Genomic DNA, 22,096 nt, shown 5'->3' with positions numbered 1-22,096 from the left:
CAACCCAAACTTCGTTTTAAATGCTGTTTTCCATTCATCACCCAACTTCATACGAATCTGGTGGTAACCACTACGCAAATCAACTTTGGAGAACACAATAGAGCCACTCAATTCATCAAGCATATCATCTAACCTAGGAATAGGATGACGATATCGAATGGTAATGTTATTAATAGCTCTACAATCAACACACATACGCCATGAACCATCTTTCTTTGGTACCAAAATTACCGGAACCGCACATGGACTAAGAGACTCGCGTACATACCCTTTATCAAGCAACTCATGAACTTGACGCTGAATCTCCTTGGTTTCCTCAGGGTTGGTTCGGTATGGCGCACGGTTCGGTAGGGAAGCACCTGGGATCAAGTCGATTTGATGCTCAATGCCGCGCACCGGTGGCAGCCCCGGTGGCACTTCCTTGGGAAACACATCAGAGTACTCCTGCAAAATGTTAGCAACAGCAGGAGGCAAAGAATGCTGCATATCGTGAAGTGAAATCAAAGCATCTTTGCATACCAAAGCATAGGCAACTGAAGGTGATGCAATCAACTCATTAATATCAGATTTAGTAGCAAGTAAGCATTTGGGTTTCAAATTGATTGTCTCAGGTTTCTTGCCATCAGATTGGGCTTTTTTATCACTCTCACATTTGGATTTGGCAGCCTTAGCAACATCATCACGCAAAATATCTTCAGGAGACATGGGATGCAACACAATTTTCTTATCATGGTACAGAAAAGAGTACTGGTTTGACCTACCATGATGCATAGAGTCCCTATCAAATTTCCATGGTCTACCTAGCAGAATATTACATGCTTGCATGGGCACAACATCACATTTAACAACATCATGGTAATTTCCAATTACAAAATTAATGTGCACCAGTTTTGTTACCTTCGCCTTACCACTGTTGTTCAGCCATTAGATGTAGTATGGATGTGGGTGCGGTTTGGTGCTAAGTGCAAGCTTCTCCACCATCTCGCTGCTAGCCAAGTTGTTGCAGCTACCTCCATCAATGATCATGCGGCAACAACGCTCTTTGACGACACACTTTGTTTGGAACGTGTGTCGCTGATTTTGCTCCGCCTTCTCCATTTGTGCGCTAAGGACACGCTGCACAATGAGGCTCTCATAGTGATCCGCAAATGCAGCCCCAATGTGCTCTTCCGGTGGCTCATTATCTGCATGGTCAGCCGCAAGCAAAGCAAGTGTATCATCATCGAAATCACTAGCAGAGGAGTACTCACCATCGTTTTTTACTACCAAAACTCGCTTGCTAGGGCAGTCACGCTGCACATGCCCAAAGCCCTTGCAACGGTGGCACTGAACATCTCTCATTCGGCCTGTGGATGCCATTGAAGAAGCACTCGGTGCTGGCTGAGCAGCCTTTGTCGCTGACTTGTCACTAGATGGAGGAGGTGCTGCTCGACTGGTTGTGGGTGTGGAAGATGGAGAAGCAGTACGGCCGGCCGGAGGAGTGGTGCGTGTCTGCCATGATGAAGTTTTACCTGCAGAAAAATTAGCCTTGGCACTAGCACGTCGTCTCTGCACTTCCCTTTCAGCCTTACAAGCAAGATGAAACAATCGGGTCATATTAGTGTAATCTTTATAGTCTACGATGTCATAAATCTCGCGGTTTAACCCACCCAAAAATCTAGCCATGGCAGCGTCCTCAGTTTCCTCTAAATTACAACGAAGCAAGCCCATTTGTAACTCCTGATAATATTCCTCTACATTTTTCGTACCCTGTCTCAATTGTTGCAACCTATTCAGCAAGTCACGTGCATAGTAAGAAGGAACAAATCTAGCCCGCATGACCCGTTTCAAAGCATCCCAAGTTTGTGGCATGTTATTAGGATTTTTCTTGCCATGTTCTATCCACCAAACCGAAGCAAAATCGGTGAACTCACTCGTAGCAGCTCTAACTCTAGTGTTCTCAGGAAACTCATGGCATGCAAATTTTTGGTCAACAGCAATCTCCCAAGAGAGGTACGCATCAGTATCATATTTTCCATCAAAAGGAGGAATCTTAAATTTAATTTTAGAAAAAGCATCATCATTGTTGCGTACCTCGCGTCGGCGGCGACCACCCATACCTCATCGATTGTTGTGTAGCCGTCGACGATCTCGAGCATCTCGATCATCTTGTTCAGTGTCAGCAATATATTCATCCTCCAAATTATCCTCGACGTACTCTCCGTCAATGTCATCGTCATTACCCCCACCATTGCCTCCAGCATTGAGAGCATCAAAATGCCTCACAAGAGCAGCAAGGCTAGTGTCAATGCGGGCGACCGCTGTCTCCAGCCCTATAAGCTTAGTGTTGGTGGAGATCTGCGTGGACTCCAATTGTCCAATCTTCTCATTTGTCACCTGCAAATCTGTATCAAGTCCTTCTGTGTGCTGCTTCACTTGCCTTGTAAAGTATTGGATGATGCCTTTGGTGCGTGGGGAATGAGATGCACCCTCCTCATCTTTATCCTCTGGACCTGCCATGGTTTAGAAATGAAGGACAACAAAACAACGGACGATGTAATGTAAGCCCTACACAACTATTGGGATGTAGCTTTTGCAAGACGCTCACTCTCACTTCACTCGCAGCTTGTCTCACAAGCTCTTACCAGTTCTTACCTTGCCCACAGGAGGGGGACAGCAACCCACAAGTTAGCAACCGTGGAACGAGGTGTATCGGTGCTGAAGCAACAAGACCTGTCAAGCTGTAGTCGGGTTTGTGGTGGAGCTGTTGGTGGGCTGAAAGCAATGCTCAAGAGAAAACTAGAAACCACGTTAGCCAAAGCAAATTGAATAATCGCTCAAGGGTATAGTGTACAGTGCTGGTCCTAGGCTAGTCAAAGTAGAGACGCGAGCCTAACCACAAAGGACGCCACAAAACACAAACCCAAACAGCAACGAAAACAAGAACCGGTGGTGGAAGGTGGTGACAAAGGGGGAATGGTGGGGTGTGCTCGCTGGATCCTCTTTTTTTTTTCTTGCTCTCTAGTGCTGAGGAGAGAGACACTACTTTTTTTTTATTTTTTTGATATTTTTTTCACAACCAGAAGCACACTAGAACCAACCACAGAAAATCTTATCTCAAACGGACAAAGTATGAAGCTTGTAGAATTTTTTCAAAGTTCTATGCGAATAGGTCCCGAAGCTTCTCGCTACAAAAACAGAATTTTGCAAGAGGAATTTGGCGATTTTAAATTTGCCGAACCCGGCAAAGCAGGGGAGAATCGGATGTAACTTTTTTTGTAGATGTCCGTGGATATATTATAAGCCTAATTTCGAGTCCGTATGAAAAAGATATGACTGTTTTAAGGAAGGTCACTCGAATCAGGGTTCTATTTCCTTTCTAGTGGCGGCAGGATACAAGGCAACTCACAAAAGCTATCGGCAACAGATCAAACACAAATAGAAAGTGATTTGGTGGGTGACTGCGACGGTGGTGACGGTGGTGGCAAGAACTCGAAACTCTAATCGCCTAACACTAAGACCAGCAAATTAACACAACCGATGCAATCGAAAACTCAACAAGCCTTAACTAAGCAGTACTAGTAAAAAAGCACAATGGTCTATAGGATCACGGGAAAACTAATCTACTATTTTTTTTTGTTGGTCTTTTCTGGACTATAGGAAAAAAAAATTAATGACGAAGGGAAGGGTAAATTCTCTCACCGATGAACCACGCTCTGATACCACCTGATGCGAACCCGCTAGGGTTTGTGGCCCGATCTTTTGATGAGAGGTAAGGGATAACTCGATTAGATGAAGACGACGTTCACGGCCCGACTACAACTGTCCAAAGACGCTGCGCCTTAGCAACCGATACACCGTCTCCAATGGTCGCCGCGAACTTGTGGTGCGCGTCAACCCGGCCACGAGGGCACTCGTCCTGCAAGCAATCGAAGAACAAGCAAGAACATGTAGGACAAGCACTGAAATTGCTAGATAAAGATGAAAGTTTCACTATCAAACACGATATGGTGGGGTTCCGATTACAGGCAGACGGGCGGTTTAGCCAACACGCGCGCTGCGAGCCGGTAGCAAGAAGAGGGGAAGAAGAGGGGAAGAACCCGCATGTTCTTGGCGGCGACTAGAGGTATAAGAAGAGGGGAAGAACGACCATAGGGTTGTGCTCCAACCCTAGGACGCGCCCCTAATGGGCCCAACTTGGATACACAGTCCATTGGGCCAAAAGAGGTGACGCAACACCATGGACAGAAAATAGTCGGGAGTAAAATGACAATTGCGGCCGCTCCAGAACAGATATGGACATGTGACTGGATCCATTTGAAAGTAGACTTGATAAGCTTTCCATGAAGTACTTGCACGCCCAAATCGGAGTTCGCATGAAGTCGTGGCGGCCGTCAGAAGTTGGCGCTGCCCTGCAGTCCGAATCCACCCCGCGCGAATCCTCTTCCCATTGGATCCTCTCCATCGTTCCTGAGTAAAACACGAGTGCACGCGTCTCCGGGGTATAAAGACGAGGAATATGAACTCAAGAAAGAACTCACCTGATAATTTAGTTGACGTGCACGAGCGCGGGTAATAGGACCATCATGCTGTACATGGGGAGACGTGGATGTATCGATGGTGTTGATGTCCTCATCAAAACATTTGCTAACAAGTGCACCAATGGATAAAATGGCAATGCAGATACAAAGAATGGTAATTGTCTAACTGATTTGACATGTTTTAAATAGCATGAAGTCCAAACGACAATTAGAACAGTAAACTAAAAAGAGGTCGCAGTATACATAGTAGCTACCTTTAATGGAACAAAGGTCTGCAGTGCAAACTGATCAGCACCAACCCATATAAGCTGTGTGCCCAAGGGCCACATGATAGACCCACTGTTATGCATGCACCAAATCTTAGTAAACGAAGTCAAAGGTGTCATCAATATTCCATCCAGGACATCTTGCTTGCTAGCTCTATCAGAATAAGAAACCAAGTACAAACATACCTTTTGCTTGCTCTAAATCTTTTTTTTTAACTGGAAATACTACCAGGGCTTTGCCCAGTAGTGTATTTTCATTTATTTAATTTATACAAATTTGCTCTAACTCTTCAAATTTATAGCAGCGTAAACTAATTTGTAAGACATGTGCACCCTAAAAACTTTATAAATTCAGAGTCAAACGATTGCAGCAAGCCTCATTTGCCCTGTTAACCCTCAAATACTAATTACCATGTGGCCATTAAAAGATTCCAGCAGAACATCTTCTTGGACAAATATTCGTGTGCATTAGGAAAGAAAACAGATTTCACACCATATTTTAAATAAATATTTACCCATAGAAAATTTAGCTACTTCTTTTCATAAGGCTGCTCCAGGATGGATTGTGATCCAGTAACCTCGAACAACTTTTCATGAAAATCAGAAATAAACATGACTCCATTCATCAAAGAGAAGGAGCATAAAAAAAGTTTACATGTAAATGGAATGCAAAAATAAATGTAAACCTGACTCCATTTATGCAAACAAAAAATTGATCTAAGACCCACTTAACCAAAGAAAATAATGTATTGAATTCAAATTAGCTCCTGCAATTTAGTTATGAACTTATCATGACAAATGAGTTAACAATGTAGCAAAATGGACTAATATCTAGGTATTATTGAACTGTTGATACTACTAAGCCATGGAAGAATTAAATCGTGATGATAGACAAGTGTTCAACTGAAAGGTTAGAAGATCGGAGTCAAAATTTAGAACTTACAGGCTACAGCTACTGAAAGTCTGAAACATAATATGTTTAGTTAGTTAGGGCACAAAACAAGTTAGGGTTGGCCTTAAACAAAATGGTCGTTGGTAAGCTTAGTTAGTTGGTCGTTCAGTACCACAATATGTCGTCAGACAAAACACAGAACCACAGTATTTCAGTAACATACTCAAGATTTGACAACATCACACACTTGATTAAAACAAGGTTGTATATATACATCATTGGCTGTGGTGTTCAGACAACTATTTTGCTCTTGTGCCGGGTCTCCTATAAACACACAATTCTGCGACTTAAGAGTGAACATCAGTCACTGGATCATAGTCAGCTGCACCCCAAGAAATATGGTTATATACATGAGATATTCAGATCAGATTCAGCACATCTCGTTTCCTACTAATTAAGTAATTATTGGCTTCAGTTATTGTCCCTACAATGTGGTGACCAGGCAAGTTTGCATTACTGAAATAGTAGAATCTAAACATGACCTAAAACCTCACCACTCACCAGATTTTTACTGCTAACCAAAGAAAACCTCACCTCACAAGACAACGATGAAACGCATGCGCTGTCCTTCTGATGCTCACCAACCGCCGGCGTCCAATGCGGCTGGAGCCATTGAGGGAGAAAGGAGCGGCGCGTGGCGAGACCGAGAGAGAGAAGGGGAGAGCTGGGAAGACGGATGCGGTTACATCAGAGAAGTGCGGGGAGTGGAGGATGGAGTGCCGGAGGTATGCGGCGGAGCGGGCTGCGCGTGGAGAGGGGAGCGGCGGCGCAGGCGTGCGGGGAGGGCAGCGACGAAGGGAAGCGGCTCCGGCGGGCGCGCGCGAGCGAGGAGGCGGCGGGGTAGGGCGAGCGGCTCCGGCGGGCTCGCGCGAGGAGGCGGCGGCGGGCGCACGGCTTCGGCGGGAGCGCGCGAGGAGGCGGCGAGCAGCTCCGGTGGGAGCGGCGGCGGCGGGCTGGCGCACTAACAGGAGCGAAGATTTTTTTTCCTTTTTCATTATCGCTTCGATGGATCGCTGTAACCGCTGCTTGATATGAGATCGCTAATAACCGCTACTATTAGGGCACCCGCAATGGTTATTTATAGGCTCTCTACAAAAGATCCATATCAGCATATTTTTCTATTTGGAAGAGATTAAATGAAGAGAGAGAGTAAAGCTATCTACTAACCTGGAGATAGTCTATTAGGAAAAAACGAGGCAATGGATGAGAGAGCTATAGATACTCATGTAACTATTGAGATGGTTTACTATTAATCTAGTCTATTGTTGAGATGTACATGTTTTATAAAGAGCACCAGCACCTTACCTTCGGCTAAGGGCATAGGAGACCTGGTGGTCCATGGAGGCCCTTCGCCACCTAATGGGTCGGCCCAGGAAGACCACCTCAGGGCCCATAAATATAAAAGACATTGTATACCCACTGTAGTATCCCTATCGTGAAGTTAACCATGTAAATTTCCTTGTAATAACCAAACCCTAGAGGGTATGAGCCTGTACTAGCATTATAAATAGCCCCCTAGAGCCATGTAATGGGGGATCCCAAAAATTTCAACCAATTAATATATTGTTTTACAATTACAATCACTCAATGAGTCACCACGTCCTTCAACGTGACGCAGTTGTCATTCAATAACATAGACAAAATAATGGGATATGAAAAATACTCTCTCCATCCTAATTTGATCAATCATATTTACAAACGGCATTAAGACCAAGACAAGAATATATCATTCATCCTGAAATTAAATCTCGTCGATCAAGGTGCTGGGTTAGACATTCACGTGGGCATGCAAGACCTACAACGATGCTATTTATTTCTGCACAGATAAACGAATAGACATATAATAATTGTATTTAGAAGTACTACACCGTCCATCACATTTTGATCATCGCCTAGGGTTTTTAAGGTTCTTTTCAAAATGATCATCATCTAACTGTTAAGATTATAGACATATAATGATTTAATCTATTCCATAAATAAATCATGACATTACAGATGAAAACTAGCATGAACGCATCATTAGATCTACACATGTAAACTACACAGTATAACATGAACAGATCAAATATGCGCAATATATTGAACACGTACCGAGGTGACGGAAAGACCGGCTGCTTGGTCGAAACTTTTCGCAAGTGTCTACGAAGGCACGAAACACGCGAGCGAAGAGGAAGGCGAGCCATCGCGAACGAACAGGGAGCAGTCGCGCGAAGCGCTTCCCAAAAACCTTATTGCCGCCTTCTCCCGGTGCAGAACGTCGAAGGCAGAGGTTCCGGAGACCTGCTCTCCCGATCGCCGGTGCACGCCGGCGAGTGGGATGGAGTAGTCTACGAGCGACGGCGCAGTACAGAGTAGGAGGCAAACCCTAGATTGATTTTGCGTATACTGCGTGAAGACGGCAGGTCGGTTTATATAGAGAAGGGTCGCTTGATCAGGGCGCCCGCACGATCTCTACTGCGCGTAACCGAACCGGATAAGTCGCGCGTAACTTATCCGGACTCCACGCCGTTTGCACGCACCGGATTTTTCGGAACATTTCCAAAACAAAAACGAATCCGAATTTGCAGCAAAACAAAACTGCAAAAGGAGGCTGCATCTGCGCAAGGGTGAGGAGCCAATTTTTCGGACCATTCGACGCGTACGTCGTGCATGCGCGCCGCCTGCCCTGCCCTGCCAGGCCAGGCCAGGCGAGCGAGCGCGCGCGTGTGTTTCCCCTCTTCTCTCCACCACACATGCTTCAAGTGACTAGGAGGGCATCCTCCCTTTAAGGAGGTCCCCCTCTCCTAGAATAAGCAAGGTGGTACTAAACTCCACATGCATGCCATCCCATGAGGTGGGCTTTTGTGATTTTCCAAAGAATTAATCTTCGAGTGGGCTAAGGCCCATTCATTAATTCCAACAATCCCCCACCAAATCTCAAAATCCCACTGAGATTTGCCTTTTCCAATGTACTGTTTATATACCAGCGGTTCGATGGAGACCAATTAAGGTTGAACATCCACCTAGAACTCCAAGCTACACTTACTCACAACTTGAACAATGGACTACGCCTTGAATTGCAAGTCTTGTGCAAGCAAGTTTCACTCAAAGTCTTATCTGGTACTAGACCGTCTGTAGACTACCCCTCGGGTGGAGCGTATAAGTCATACTCCTAGGTCTTTAGTAAGCTTCCTAGAAGATTCACCCAAAATCTTCATAGACTGCGACCAACAGTCAAGCTCACAAAGGTGAGTTCTTTCAAGAATGCTCTGCAGGACAACATCTTTGCTAATTAAAGCCAACAGAACTCATTAAGGCATAGCCAACCTGCCTTGCAGCTCACGAGAGTATATGCATCTTCACTTGGAGAGGGTATATATATTGGTACTCTCCTCTAGTTTATTAATGGTTTGTTCTTCCCAGGATCTAATTCACGGGATCTCCGATCACATAGACTGGGTTACCACCATAGTATAACTCACATGGGTCTCAAACCCATCTCCTTCGATGCATTGTCTATCACATTTCGTGATAGTCCCTTCGTGAAGGGATCTGCTAGGTTTCTCGCTGTTTGGATGTAATCCAACGTTATAACTCCGGAGTTTCTTAATTTCCTGACAGACTTCAATCGTCTTTTCACATGTCTAGACGATTTCATATTGTCCTTAGAACTATTCACTTTGACAATTACCGTTTGATTGTCACAGTTCATAAGGATAGCCGGCACCGGTTTTTCAACAACAGGCAGATCCATTAATAGATCACGCAGCCATTCTGCCTCAACAGTAGCAGTATCCAGTGCCGTTAGCTCTGCTTCCATGGTTGACCTCGTCAAAATGGTCTGTTTGCAAGACCTCCATGAAACAGCACCACCACCCAGTGTGAAAACATATCCACTAGTGGCTTTGATCTCATCCACATCAGAGATCCAGTTAGAATCACTATAACCCTCCAGTACCGCAGGATACCCAGTATAGTGAAGCCCCAATTCCACAGTACCTTTCAGATAGCGCATTACTCGCTCAAGCGCACGCCAGTGATCATCTCCCGGATTAGAGGTAAATCGGCTCAACTTGCTCACAGCAAAGGAGATATCAGGCCTAGTTGCACTAGCCAGGTACATCAACGAGCCAATGATTTGGGAGTATTCCAGTTGATTCCTAGCAATTCTCTTGTTATTGCGAAGCAACAAGCTAGGATCATAAGGTGTTGGAGAAGGCTTGCTATCAATGTAGCCAAAGCGATTCAAGATCTTCTCCACATAATGGGACTGCAAGAGTGTAATCCCATTCTCACCTCTAATTAGCTTAATGTTTAAGATAACATCAGCTACTCCCAAATCTTTCATATCAAAATTTTGAGACAAGAATGATTTAACCTCATTTATCACCTCAAGGTTTGTCCCAAATATCAGTATGTCGTCAACATACAAGCACAAAATAACTCCCTCACCCCCACCATGGCGATAGTACACACATTTATCTGCCTCATTGACTGCAAAGCCTGCAGATGTCAATGTTTTGTCAAATTTCTCATGCCATTGCTTAGGAGCTTGTTTCAGACCATACAAAGACTTCAACAATTTGCACACTTTGCCTTCTTGACCTTCAACTACAAACCCATCAGGTTGATCCATATAGATCTCCTCATCCAGCTCTCCATTAAGAAAAGCTGTCTTAACGTCCATTTGATGAACGAGAAGACCATGTGAGGCTGCTAGGGAAAGTAGCACACGAATTGTGGTCAATCTAGCAACAGGTGAGTAAGTGTCAAAGAAATCTTCGCCTTCTTTCTGAGTATAGCCCTTAGCAACAAGCCGAGCCTTGTACTTTTCAATAGTACCGTCAGGCCTAAGCTTCTTCTTGAACACTCACTTGCACCCCACAGGTTTACACCCATAGGGTCGCTCTGTCACCTCCCAAGTCCCGTTAGCGATAATGGAATCCATTTCACTACGGACAGCCTCCTTCCAGTAGTCTACATCAGGAGATGCATATGCTTCTGAAATTGACTTAGGAGTGTCATCCACGAGGTACACAGTGAAATCATCACCAAAAGACTTAGCCGTCCTTTGTCTCTTACTCCTTCGAGGAGCTTCACTGACATCCTCCTCAGAGACAAGTTCATGTGTATGTTCAGTTTGTTCTGGTGGTGTGATTGAACTGGGAATTATTTCAGATGGTTGGTTCGAACCACTATGTGTATCCTTCATTGGGAAAAAGCTCTCAAAGAAGATAGCATCACGAGACTCCATAATTGTACCAACATGCATGTCCGGTACCTCGGATTTAACTATTAAAAATCTATAGGCAATGCTATGATGAGCATATCCCAGAAAAACACAGTCCACAGTCTTAGGTCCAAGTTTGCGCTTCTTCGTTATTGGTACATTGACTTTCGCCAAGCACCCCCATGTGCGCAAATAAGAAAGTGATGGTTTTCTACCAATCCATATCTCATATGGTGTTTTGTCCTTATTTCTGTTAGGAACTCTGTTTAACACATGATTTGAGGTCAACAATGCCTCCCCCCACCATGCCTTAGGCAGTCCCGCGGTATCCAACATGGCATTCACCAAGTCAGTCAGTGTGCGGTTCTTCCTTTCAGCAATCCCATTAGACTGGGGAGAATAGGGAGGCGTCCTCTCATGTATGATGCCATGTTCCTCACAGAATAAGTCAAACTCGTTCGAGAAAAAACTCTCCACCACGATCAGACCTAAGCCTTTTTATCTTTCTGTCAAGTTGATTTTCAACTTCTGCCTTATAAATTTTAAAATAGTCTAGAGCCTCGTCTTTCGTTTTCAACAAGTACACATAGCAAAATCTAGTAGCATCATCAATCAATGTCATGAAATATCGTTTTCCACCCTTCGTCAACACCCCATTCATTTCACAAAGATCTGAATGTAGGAGTTCTAGTGGTGCCAAGTTTCTCTCCTCGGCAGCCTTGTGAGGCTTGCGAGGTTGCTTCGATTGCACACAACTATGGCACTTAGAACCTTTGACAATGGAAAACTTAGGAATTAAACACATGCTGGAAAGCCGAGACATCAAGCCAAAATTAATATGACATAAACGTGAATGCCAAACATTAGCCTCATCATCCACACTGCCACAAATATGGTTCACAAACTTATTGCAGAAATCAGAAAGGGAAAAGCGGAACAGGCCTCCGCACTCATAACCTTTACCAATAAAATATCCATGTTTAGACACGACTACTTTATTAGACTCAAAAACCAACTTAAATCCGTCTCTAGTCAGACGGGAGCCACTAACAAGATTCCTGTCGATAGAAGGGACATGCTGCACGTTCTTCAGCTGCACGATCTTTCCCGAAGTAAACTTCAGATCTACCGTGCCAACACCATGAACAGAAGCATGTGACCCATTCCCCATTAGGACGGTGGAACCCCGTGCGACCTGATAAGAAGAAAACAATGAGATGTCAGCACAAACATGTACATTGGCCCCAGTATCAACCCACCAATTAGTAGATTGATTAACTGAAAAAACAGTAGGTAAATTACCATACCCGCTTCCATCTCCAGTGTTGCCAATGGTCACATTAGCAGACTTAGAAGTCTGCCCTGCAGGTGCCTTCATCCCCTTGCGCTGTGGACACTTCCTAGCCAGATGACCAACTTGGCCACACACAAAGCAAGTCCTCTCATCCTGATTAGGATTGTTGTTGTTCTTCTTCTGCTTCTTGAAGTTGGTGGTCTGCTGAGCTTTGTATTTCCCCTTGCTCTTGTTCTGGGCCTTGTGCACAACATTGGCACTGGACTGCCCACCATCGCCCTTAGACGCGGCATCTTTTTCCCGAGCTTTCTCCTCAACATCAAGAGACGCAATCAACCCCTCAACGGAGTATTCCTGTCTCTTGTGTTTGAGTGCAGTACCGAAACTCCTCCAAGATGGAGGTAGTTTTGCAATAATGCACCCGGCCACAAATTTGTCGGGTAAGACACACTTAAGGAGTTCGAGTTCCTTAGCCATGGTTTGTATCTCATGAGCCTGTTCGACTACAGAACGGTTGTCAGCCATTTTGTAGTCATGAAACTGCTCCATGATATACAGATCATTGCTAGCATAAGTAGCACCGAATTTAGTATTCAGTGCATCCCACAACTCCTTAGCGTCGGTCATATGCATATACACCTCGACCAGACGATCGCCAAGAACGCTCAGAATGCATCCCATAAAGAGAGTAGTGGCTTCCTCGAATTGCTTCTGCTGTTCAGCAGTAAGAACTCCTTCAGGTTTGCCAGTACTCACCCAGAAGCATTTCATAGCTGTCAGCCACAGAGTGACCCTGATCTGCCATCTCTTAAAATGCACACCGGTGAATTTATCCGGCCTCAGTGCATCGGTAAAACCAGCCATAGTAAAATCACAGTGCCTATAATAAGGTTTTTGGATTGTTGAGATTATAGACATATAATGATTTAATCTATTCCATAAATAAATCATGACATTACAGATGAAAACTAGCATGAACGCATCATTAGATCTACACATGTAAACTACACAGTATAACATGAACAGATCAAATATGCGCAACATATTGAACACGTACCGAGGTGACGGAAAGACCGGCTGCTTGGTCGAAACTTTTCGCAAGTGTCTACGAAGGCACGAAACACGCGAGCGAAGAGGAAGGCGAGCCGTCGCGAACGAACAGGGAGCAGTCGCGCGAAGCGCTTCCCAAAAACCTGATTGCCGCCTTCTCCCGGTGCAGAACGTCGAAGGCAGAGGTTCCGGAGACCTGCTCTCCCGATCGCCGGTGCACGCCGGCGAGCGGGATGGAGTAGTCTACGAGCGACGGCGCAGTACAGAGTAGGAGGCAAACCCTAGATTGATTTTGCGTATACTGCGTGAAGACGGCAGGTCGGTTTATATAGAGAAGGGTCGCTTGATCAGGGCGCCCGCACGATCTCTACTGCGCGTAACCGAACCGGATAAGTCGCGCGTAACTTATCCGGACTCCACGCCGTTTGCACGCACCGGATTTTTCGGAACGTTTCCAAAACAAAAACGAATCCGAATTTACAGCAAAACAAAACTGCAAAAGGAGGCTGCATCTGCGCAAGGGTGAGGAGCCAATTTTTCGGACCATTCGACGCGTACGTCGTGCACGCGCGCCGCCTGCCCTGACAGGCGAGGCGAGCGAGCGCTCGCGTGTGTTTCCCCTCTTCTCTCCACCACACATGCTTCAAGTGATTAGGAGGGCATCCTCCCTTTTAAGGAGGTCCCCCTCTCCTAGAATAAGCAAGGTGGTACTAAACTCCACATGCATGCCATCCCATGAGGTGGGCTTTTGTGATTTTCCAAAGAATTAATCTTCGAGTGGGCTAAGGCCCATTCATTAATTCCAACACTAACAAGTGTCTCTTTGTTTATTTGTATAAAGAGTAAATGTGTATCATTGATTGTATTGTATGCAACTAACCAATATTAATTTTTTATTGGTGCAATGGTACGCAATATTTAAAACACGAGCAATCTACGGGACACGAAGCGATGAAGCACCTTAATCGATAAGGATTAATTTGAGAATGATAAATATTTTGGTGTCCTTAGTCATGGTGTCATTTGCTTATGGGATGATCAAATTAGAATAGTAGAAGTACTGCACAAATAAACGAACATACATATGCAACGATATGCCATTTACTTATGCCCGAATACTCGAATAGACACTAGTTTAGATGATGATCAATTTGAAAAGAGTGAAGTGCACGGGCAGTACTTAAACTTGTACAGATGTGTCATATAGATTCTTGAACTCTCAAAATACATTTTTGGGTTTCTAAACTTGTCATGTGTGTCATATAGGTCCAAACGGGCTCCAACCCGCTCTATGAGATGACGTGGCATGCCACGGTGATTCTTACGTGTCAGTGGGATCTACATGTCAATCATGTAGAAAAAAATAAAATTTAAAAAGAGAGGAGAAAATGATGTTTTTAATTTTAAAAAAATTAAATGAAAAAAGAGAGGAGAAAAAAATACGTCCTTAATTTTTTCTATATGTGGCTGACATATGGGTTCTACTGACATGTAGGCGCCACCATGGCATGCCACGTTAGCACACAGAGCGGGTTGGAACCCGTTTGGACAAGTTGAGGGATCCAAAAATTCATTTTGAAAATTCGGGGACCTAGTTGACACATCCACACAAGTTTAGGGACCGCCCATGCAAAATAACCTTAAAAAGTGTAGGGGATGATTAAATTGGGATGAAGGGAATAACAAGGTTAGCCTCATAAGTTAGTTTATCCCAAACGTGTCCTAAAGCTGTTATTAACTGAGATTAAGAGCTTGAACCCCTTTGCCTTTGGTTCATGACCATTGGCATCCCCCATACAAATAACTAAAGGGTTAGAAGGTCACATCTCCTCTAAAAATGTATTAGAGCAGGTACAATAGCAAATTATAACCTAGCTATAAATACATATCGAAAAAATAAAAAGCTAGCAATAAATACATATCGAAAAAATAAAAAAGAAGAGAGAAGAACAACAGACTATTGATTCGTAGCTAGCTGCAGAAGCACAAACTACAAGACACAAATATGTGTATAATAGGTGTGACCAGATTCTAATAGTGTAGTACTCTCTATGTCCCATAATATAAGAGATTTTGGAGTGATGTGACACTTCATAGGAGGTCCAGATTCGTAGTCCTATAAAGTGCTACATCCCTCCAAAATCCCTTATATTATTGGACGGAGGAAGTATATGTTTATAGGTAACTATTGTATGAGTTGCTCTTAAATTAGATGATTTGGAGTTAATAGTTGGCTGTACTATTAAACTTGCTCTTAGAACGTGAGAATAACAAATATTTTGATAAAAAGAAAATGAAAGGTAGAACAAATAATCTTTGGTGAAACGGACGGAGTACTATTTAAGACGAGACAAGTAACAGACACTTGATTAGCTCAATCACACAGATACTTGACTACACCGGGGATGTGGACCTTGTAGAAATACTCATCCCAATCAATCGACTTGGGGTCAAAATCAAAACAATATCCTCCATCGTTTTTGTCCTCCTGCTTCCTCATCGTAATCCTTAGCTTCTCCGTGTTGATGTCGTCGAAGCTACATATTGCCATAATATATTATGAGGGAGCAAATTATTGGCCGTTAACTAGTACTCCGGTCTTAAATATATCACGCCATTAACTTTTAAATTTATTTGAGTGTTCAACTTTCTAGAAATATTTGTACAAATAATCAAACATACTAGTCACACCCAAGGTCCTTCTGAAGACAGCCAGTATACACTTTTCACTTATTACTTATAACTAACTAATAGAATAAATATAGTTGAACAGAGTTTGATGAAAAGGTTCAATGTTACCATATACTGCCTCCATTTTTACAGAGTTTGAACAGAGTTTGGACACACGTTTGATCGTTCATCTTATTTAAAAATTTTACGCAAGTATGCAAGATATAAATCATGTTTAATGTACTAATTTAATGATAAAACAACTCATAATAAAATAAATAATAATCACACAAATTTTTTAATTTTTTTCACGAGCTCGCAAAAAGATTACACGTCGATATATTAGAAACACAATTTTTTTAATAAAACAAATGATCAAATATATTTTAGAAATTAATGATGTCAGCTATTAAAAAATAGAGGGAGTAGCAATTTGACATACATGCTAGCTTGCTTAGGAAGAGCGAGTGTGTGCTTGGGTGCTTACCAGCCTTTGAACAAGGTGTAGGGCGCGTAGAGCTCGACGAGATGCATGACGAACTTGTACTTCCTGCTCAGCTCGTCGTAGCGCCGGGAGAACATGCCACAGAGCGCAATGTTCACCAGCCGAAGGATCTGCACACCATCACGTTTCACAAATGAATCGGTGTATGCCACTTGCTTAATTTGGTAATCCTCTGTAATAAAATTTCAGGAAAAAAATGGCTAAAAATTAAGCAGGGGCAAACTGGTTGATTTATTTGTAGGGGCTGTCTAGTTTTCAGGAGAAAATTTCAGTTATTTTCATCATCTCTCGGATAAAAATGTAACTCTCTTACAATAACATCCGTCATTCACAATGTAAACTTCATCGCTTTCATTAGGCTGATCATTAATTTAGCTCTACTTACATAAGAATATCCAAACTTAGATAAAATTAAATTAAAACTACATATATTAACAAGATTGTAGTGAAAATGAACAGAAGTAGCTACACATTATATTATATTGCATAACACTTCCACTTTAAATAATTGAAAAGAAAAAGAATTTTTTTCAGCGACGACTAAAATCTGTTAAATAGCAATTTGTATAAATAAATTCGAATCAAAGAATATCCGTCAGCTGAATTATTTACTTGCATTGCTCAGATATATAGATACCCTCGGACTAATAATAACCGATAATCTTCACTGAGATTTGCATTTTTCTGAATAAAACAATGAATTACTCTCTTCGGGTTAATAATACTTGTCGTTTTTGACAAGGGCACGGTCTTAAAAAAACAATTTTGACCATTATTTTCCATTATAATATATATAAAAGTGTTAATAAATATATGATTTTATTAAAGTACTTTTTTAAGACTAACCTATACATGTAGTCATTATATTTGAAAGACAAATATTTTAAAAATAATTTATAATCAAAGATTATAAAGTTTGACCTCATCCTTATATAAAACGATAAGTATTATTAGCCTGGAGGAAAGTAATGGGAAACATATTTATTTGGAGCATTTTACTAGATAAAGCATTTTTTTAGTGTTAATTAACGAAATCTCCAGTTACATCTGGTGTGTGTAGATAGATGCACGAGTCCTACGACAGAGAAGTTATATATGGTTTCTATCAAACCATTCAAAGCAAGAAATTAAATCAACAAAAAGCAAACTGACCTCGAGGGGAAGCTTGTAGTTGATGGCCATGTGGGCGCGGAAGCTGGCCACCGTGCTGAAGAAGCGCATCCTGCGCAGCCGCCCGTTCTTCCCCGCGCGCGGCGGCGGGTTGGCGAAGAAGTAGCGGTGGCCGGCGTCCGACAGCACCGCGTACGGCGCCGGGTTGCTCAGCGACGACGTCACGTGGTAGATGGTCTGCGCCTGTTCCCCGGAGTGCGCCGCCATTGCCACCATCATCGCGTTCACCACCATGTCCCCCGGTATCTGCATGTCCCAGGCACAGTCAGTATACAGCGCCATTGCTAACCTCGATGGAGGTTAATCATTTCAGACTGTTGAATTAATTAATGTTGGTTGTCACTAAAGGGCTTAATATTTTGGTTTGCAATTTCGTTAATTTCGGGTATTTCGATCCAGCGACAGGAAGTTATTTGAGTCAAAAAATACATTTTTTTTGGATTAAGTAAAATTCATTTAAATTTAACCAAAATCTGTTCAATTTTTTTAACCATTTTTGCCCAAAATATCCAAAATTCCAAGATTTCGCTAATATCAGTACCCCAAAATTTTATGATTTCCTAGATATAGAACCTCTCTATGAACCCGTTTGGTTAATCCTTGTGAGAAAGGGATAGGTCGGATTTATTCCATGTCTACTGTGACGTGTAATTATATTCTCGCTTAATCCCCTCTAATCCCATACCAACCAATCAAGGCCTTAATTTATTTATTTCTAGATACTCCCTCCGTATTTTAATGTATGACGTCGTTGACTTTTTGACCAACGTTTGATCATTCATTTTATTCAAATTTTTTGTGCAAATATGAGAATATTTATGTCATGCTTAAAGAATATTTGATGATAAATCAAGTCATAATAAAATAAATGATAGTTACATAAATTTTTTGAATAAGACGAATGGTCAAATATTGGATAAAAAGTCAACGGCGTCATACATTAAAATATGGAGGGAGTAACAAATAATTTCCATTATGAGGTAATTTCCATAACATGTAGGAGTAATTTTTTAGAAGAAAGCCCAAAAGAACAACAAGGCCTTACTCACCACGTCCATTATGAGGTTGAGGTCGACGAGGAAGAAGGACAGTGTCTGCTTGGCGTAACCTATGATCACCGAGTCGATCGTCCTGCAAAAGATCGAGGCGAAAATGTTCAGTGATCCATTCGATCAGCTGGCCAAGAAAGAGCTAGCGACAAGTACTAGTTGATTTAGTTTTTGTATATGCGTCTCACTCACCTGATTCCTTCCATCCATCCGGGCAATGGCTCCTTGAGGATGCTGGTTATGATGCTCGGCCGGATGATCACCACCGGAAGGTCCCCGCGGAGGTGCCCCAGCAGCATCTCCCCCATTGCCTTGGTGAAAACGTAGGTGTTTGGCCATCCAAAATGCTTAGCCCTTCATTCAGTTGTGCATCCAAGTAAAAAAATGCAGTAACTTTGTCAGTTTTGAAGATACGCTGAGGTTTAGCCGTTAACTTTTTCTAATAAATTATACTTTACTGTAAAGAAAAAATTAAGGGATTTAGAAAAGATTAAGGAGCTTCTTAGGTGAACTAATATTTTGTTTGATTGATTGGCTCAAGATTGATTTGTGGCTGACCTCTTGAGCCCAAGCTCCTTCATTGTTCTCTTCTCAGTCTTCTCTGAACAACGGTTACTAGCTTTCATCTCTCTCCTGGTCTCCTTGATCAGGTTTAGCTCGGATGTGATATCCAAATGCCTGCCTTCCCTTAGTGCTTGACCCATCAAGAATGGTTTCTCTAGTATCAGTCCCTCTTGTTCTCCAGCGACATAGGCTGTTCAAGTCATTATATCATCAGAATTCACAATGAAGCACATATGCCAAATATATTAAGCAAGTGCTGTTTTTTACTACCAGTCGAAACATGAAGCAGCATCTTCAGTTTTGTACACTTCTTCGCAAATTCACAGATGTTCTTAGCTCCCAAGACATTCGAGTCAAAAGCCACATCATATCTGCAAAATCGTCAGACGCTGATAAATCATGTTGACCAATTTACACTATTAATCTCTGACCAGAAAAGTTCCCAAACCTTTCATAAAAATTTGTAGTCGCAGCACCATTGACGATGATGTCGATTTCGTTCGACAATTCTGTCAATTTGGCAGAATCTAGTCCCAAGTTCTCATAGATTATGTCCCCTGCCAAAGTACAGACCTTTTCTTCCACGAAACTTTCGAACCCATCACCATGCTTTTCTTTCAGAACTTGAAAGATCTCCTTCCCTGTCACCTGAAGAAATCAAATAGCATTTGGAGGGAAAGAACACCATAAAAGAATATAATAGCTTTTGTCAGAGCGTTACAAACTGTTCTATGTATGATCAGTTTAATACATCTATTATGAATACTTTCTTGGGACTTGGGAGAATGTATTTCTCAGAACGAATGCTACTAGTCCAATAGGACCACCAGGATTGAGAGAACCTCCAGATCTGGCACAGTGCAAGTTTCCATTCATTTATTTCTTTCGACTTGACAATAGCATTGGATGCATCTCAACTACTATTTGGGTACACCTCAACTACTATTTACCGTCTCTAGTTTGTGTTCCACTACTGTCCACTGTGCAAGTGTGTATTATTTCCGGTAAGCATTTTTGGTAATTTCCCATTGCTTCCGACATGTCAATGTCTTTATCTATTTGAAGTACCCCTGGTGCCCTGTAGTTTCCAAGGCAGAATTGCTCAATGGACAGTCCTGGAGTAAACTTCTTGTCACTTTGCAAATTATGTATACTTCTCTATAAACATAATTACTTCATTTGGTTAGTAACTGGTCTGACAAAAATTGTAGAGGTAGTTTTGATGAATGCGTGATGAGAGTAAATGGATTTCTAGATGTAGCTACCAAACAAATGCTCTATCATATTGAACAAATTTTAGCAAAAGCCCTTTGTTGTTTGATACTAAAAAATAACTTTTACAGCCACCTTTTTCTCCTGTTTATGCCATGGTGGTTTCAGACGTCATGTAATATTTGAACTAGATACTCGGTAACAATTAGATATGCTCTAAGGACTGCAGTCTAACTTGTGAAGAAAATCATAGATGTTTTTGTGAGCTTTCTTTCAATATGTCAACATTTGGCGCCCATGCATGGAAACACATTGTGATGGTTAGTCAGCCATTTCAGACTGTACAAAAACCTACAAGCTACAACAGGGGTGGCGAAAAAACAGCCAGAAGAACTACCCCACCTCGTCCTGAACCCGGCGCGTCGCGGATTCGACGTCGTTTGCCCGGACCAGGAGGTAGAGCTTCTTGACATCTGGCTGAACCCTGAGTATCTTCTCCACAAGCACTGCACAATGAGCACAGAACCAAAACACCGAACAGTTAAACACCAATCAAACAAGCTGCACTGTCTGCAGGGGTACAGAATTCACTGATCAACAATCAATCACCTTTGCCAAGGAACCCGGTTGAACCGGTGATCAGGATGCTCCTGCCCCTGAAGAACGCTACAACATTTCCAGAATCCATCTGGCTGATCATCACTGGTGCCGGTGTGCTTTGTGTGTGTGCCTCAAGAGCGCCTGAGAATTATGCGCTGTGGTAAAAGTAAAAAGAGTACTTGGTGGGTGTTAGGTAGTCAAGTGTGGTGGCATCACCTGTTGCCGTCCACAGGAGTTTGGCCATGTATTTATAAGAAGGGAGCAGGGCAAGTGAGGTAGATGTTCCAGTGACGACCAGCTTTGCTTTAGAAGCTAAAGAACTCCATGATTAATTGTTGCTGCATTTCCCTGCAAGCCTTCTGATTGTTTTCGTCAGCAATAATGGTGTGGACGATTTTTATTTGCGGATGATTTTTATTGTTGTGGAAATTAACTTGCTATGTTGTTGGAAATTTTATGTCAGAAGAGTAGGGATTCAAACTTTCTTTTGGGGGTTTATTTTCAACCACGTACGTCACTGATTTGGCAATATAAGACCCGGAACATTGTTCTCCACATGATTTTTTTTTCTTTTAAAGCGAACATAATTGTTGAGTTGGTCAGTTGTAGCTGGCTTAATTTTGAATAGGGAAAGTAGGGGAAATATGGTCTAAATCGCACACAAGAGCTGTAGAAGGTATGGTAGGTAAGCGAACAATTGTGCATATAATAGACCTCGGGTAATACTAGAGCACCGACATCTTTGTTTTTCTATTTTCGAGGAAATATATTTTATTGTTGTTGCTTGTTGGCAGGTTTCTGCGTGCCGTTTTATTCATGGACATAAATTGGTAGAGTTTTTCTTGTAACTAGCTCCTTACATGTAGCTATGCTGATGGTGACCAATCAAGAACAATAGTCATTAATAACTCACATTAACCACTTGGTGGAATGTTTGGCTTATGAGAAATAGGAGAATTTTTCAAAGCATTTCTTGTACAACAGTTGAGGTAGCTTATCTTGTTAAGTAGATCTAAACCTGCGTAGGACGGCTTT

General features: G+C 42.5%; 1 protein-coding gene across 1 annotated transcript; it reads right to left on the bottom strand.

Annotated features, from left to right (window-relative positions):
• Positions 1-15,507: 15,507 nt before the first annotated feature.
• Positions 15,508-21,279, bottom strand: LOC9267826 (fatty acyl-CoA reductase 1). Its single transcript, XM_015793426.3, has 10 exons — positions 21,071-21,279; positions 20,864-20,967; positions 19,698-19,897; positions 19,520-19,620; positions 19,244-19,439; positions 18,878-19,039; positions 18,686-18,767; positions 17,619-17,882; positions 16,449-16,576; positions 15,508-15,828 (listed from the first exon to the last, which is right to left on the bottom strand). Exons 1-10 carry the CDS (start codon positions 21,159-21,161, stop codon positions 15,666-15,668), a joined length of 1,491 nt encoding a protein of 496 aa, XP_015648912.1. The 5' UTR covers positions 21,162-21,279; the 3' UTR covers positions 15,508-15,665.
• Between the last annotated feature and the right edge of the window lie 817 nt (positions 21,280-22,096).

The sequence above is a fragment of the Oryza sativa genome, chromosome 8 (genome assembly GCF_034140825.1).
Source record: "Oryza sativa Japonica Group chromosome 8, ASM3414082v1".
Lineage (NCBI taxonomy): Eukaryota > Viridiplantae > Streptophyta > Magnoliopsida > Poales > Poaceae > Oryza > Oryza sativa.
The sequence above is the reverse complement of the archived record's forward strand: the minus strand, read 5'-3'. Positions and strand labels throughout refer to the sequence as shown.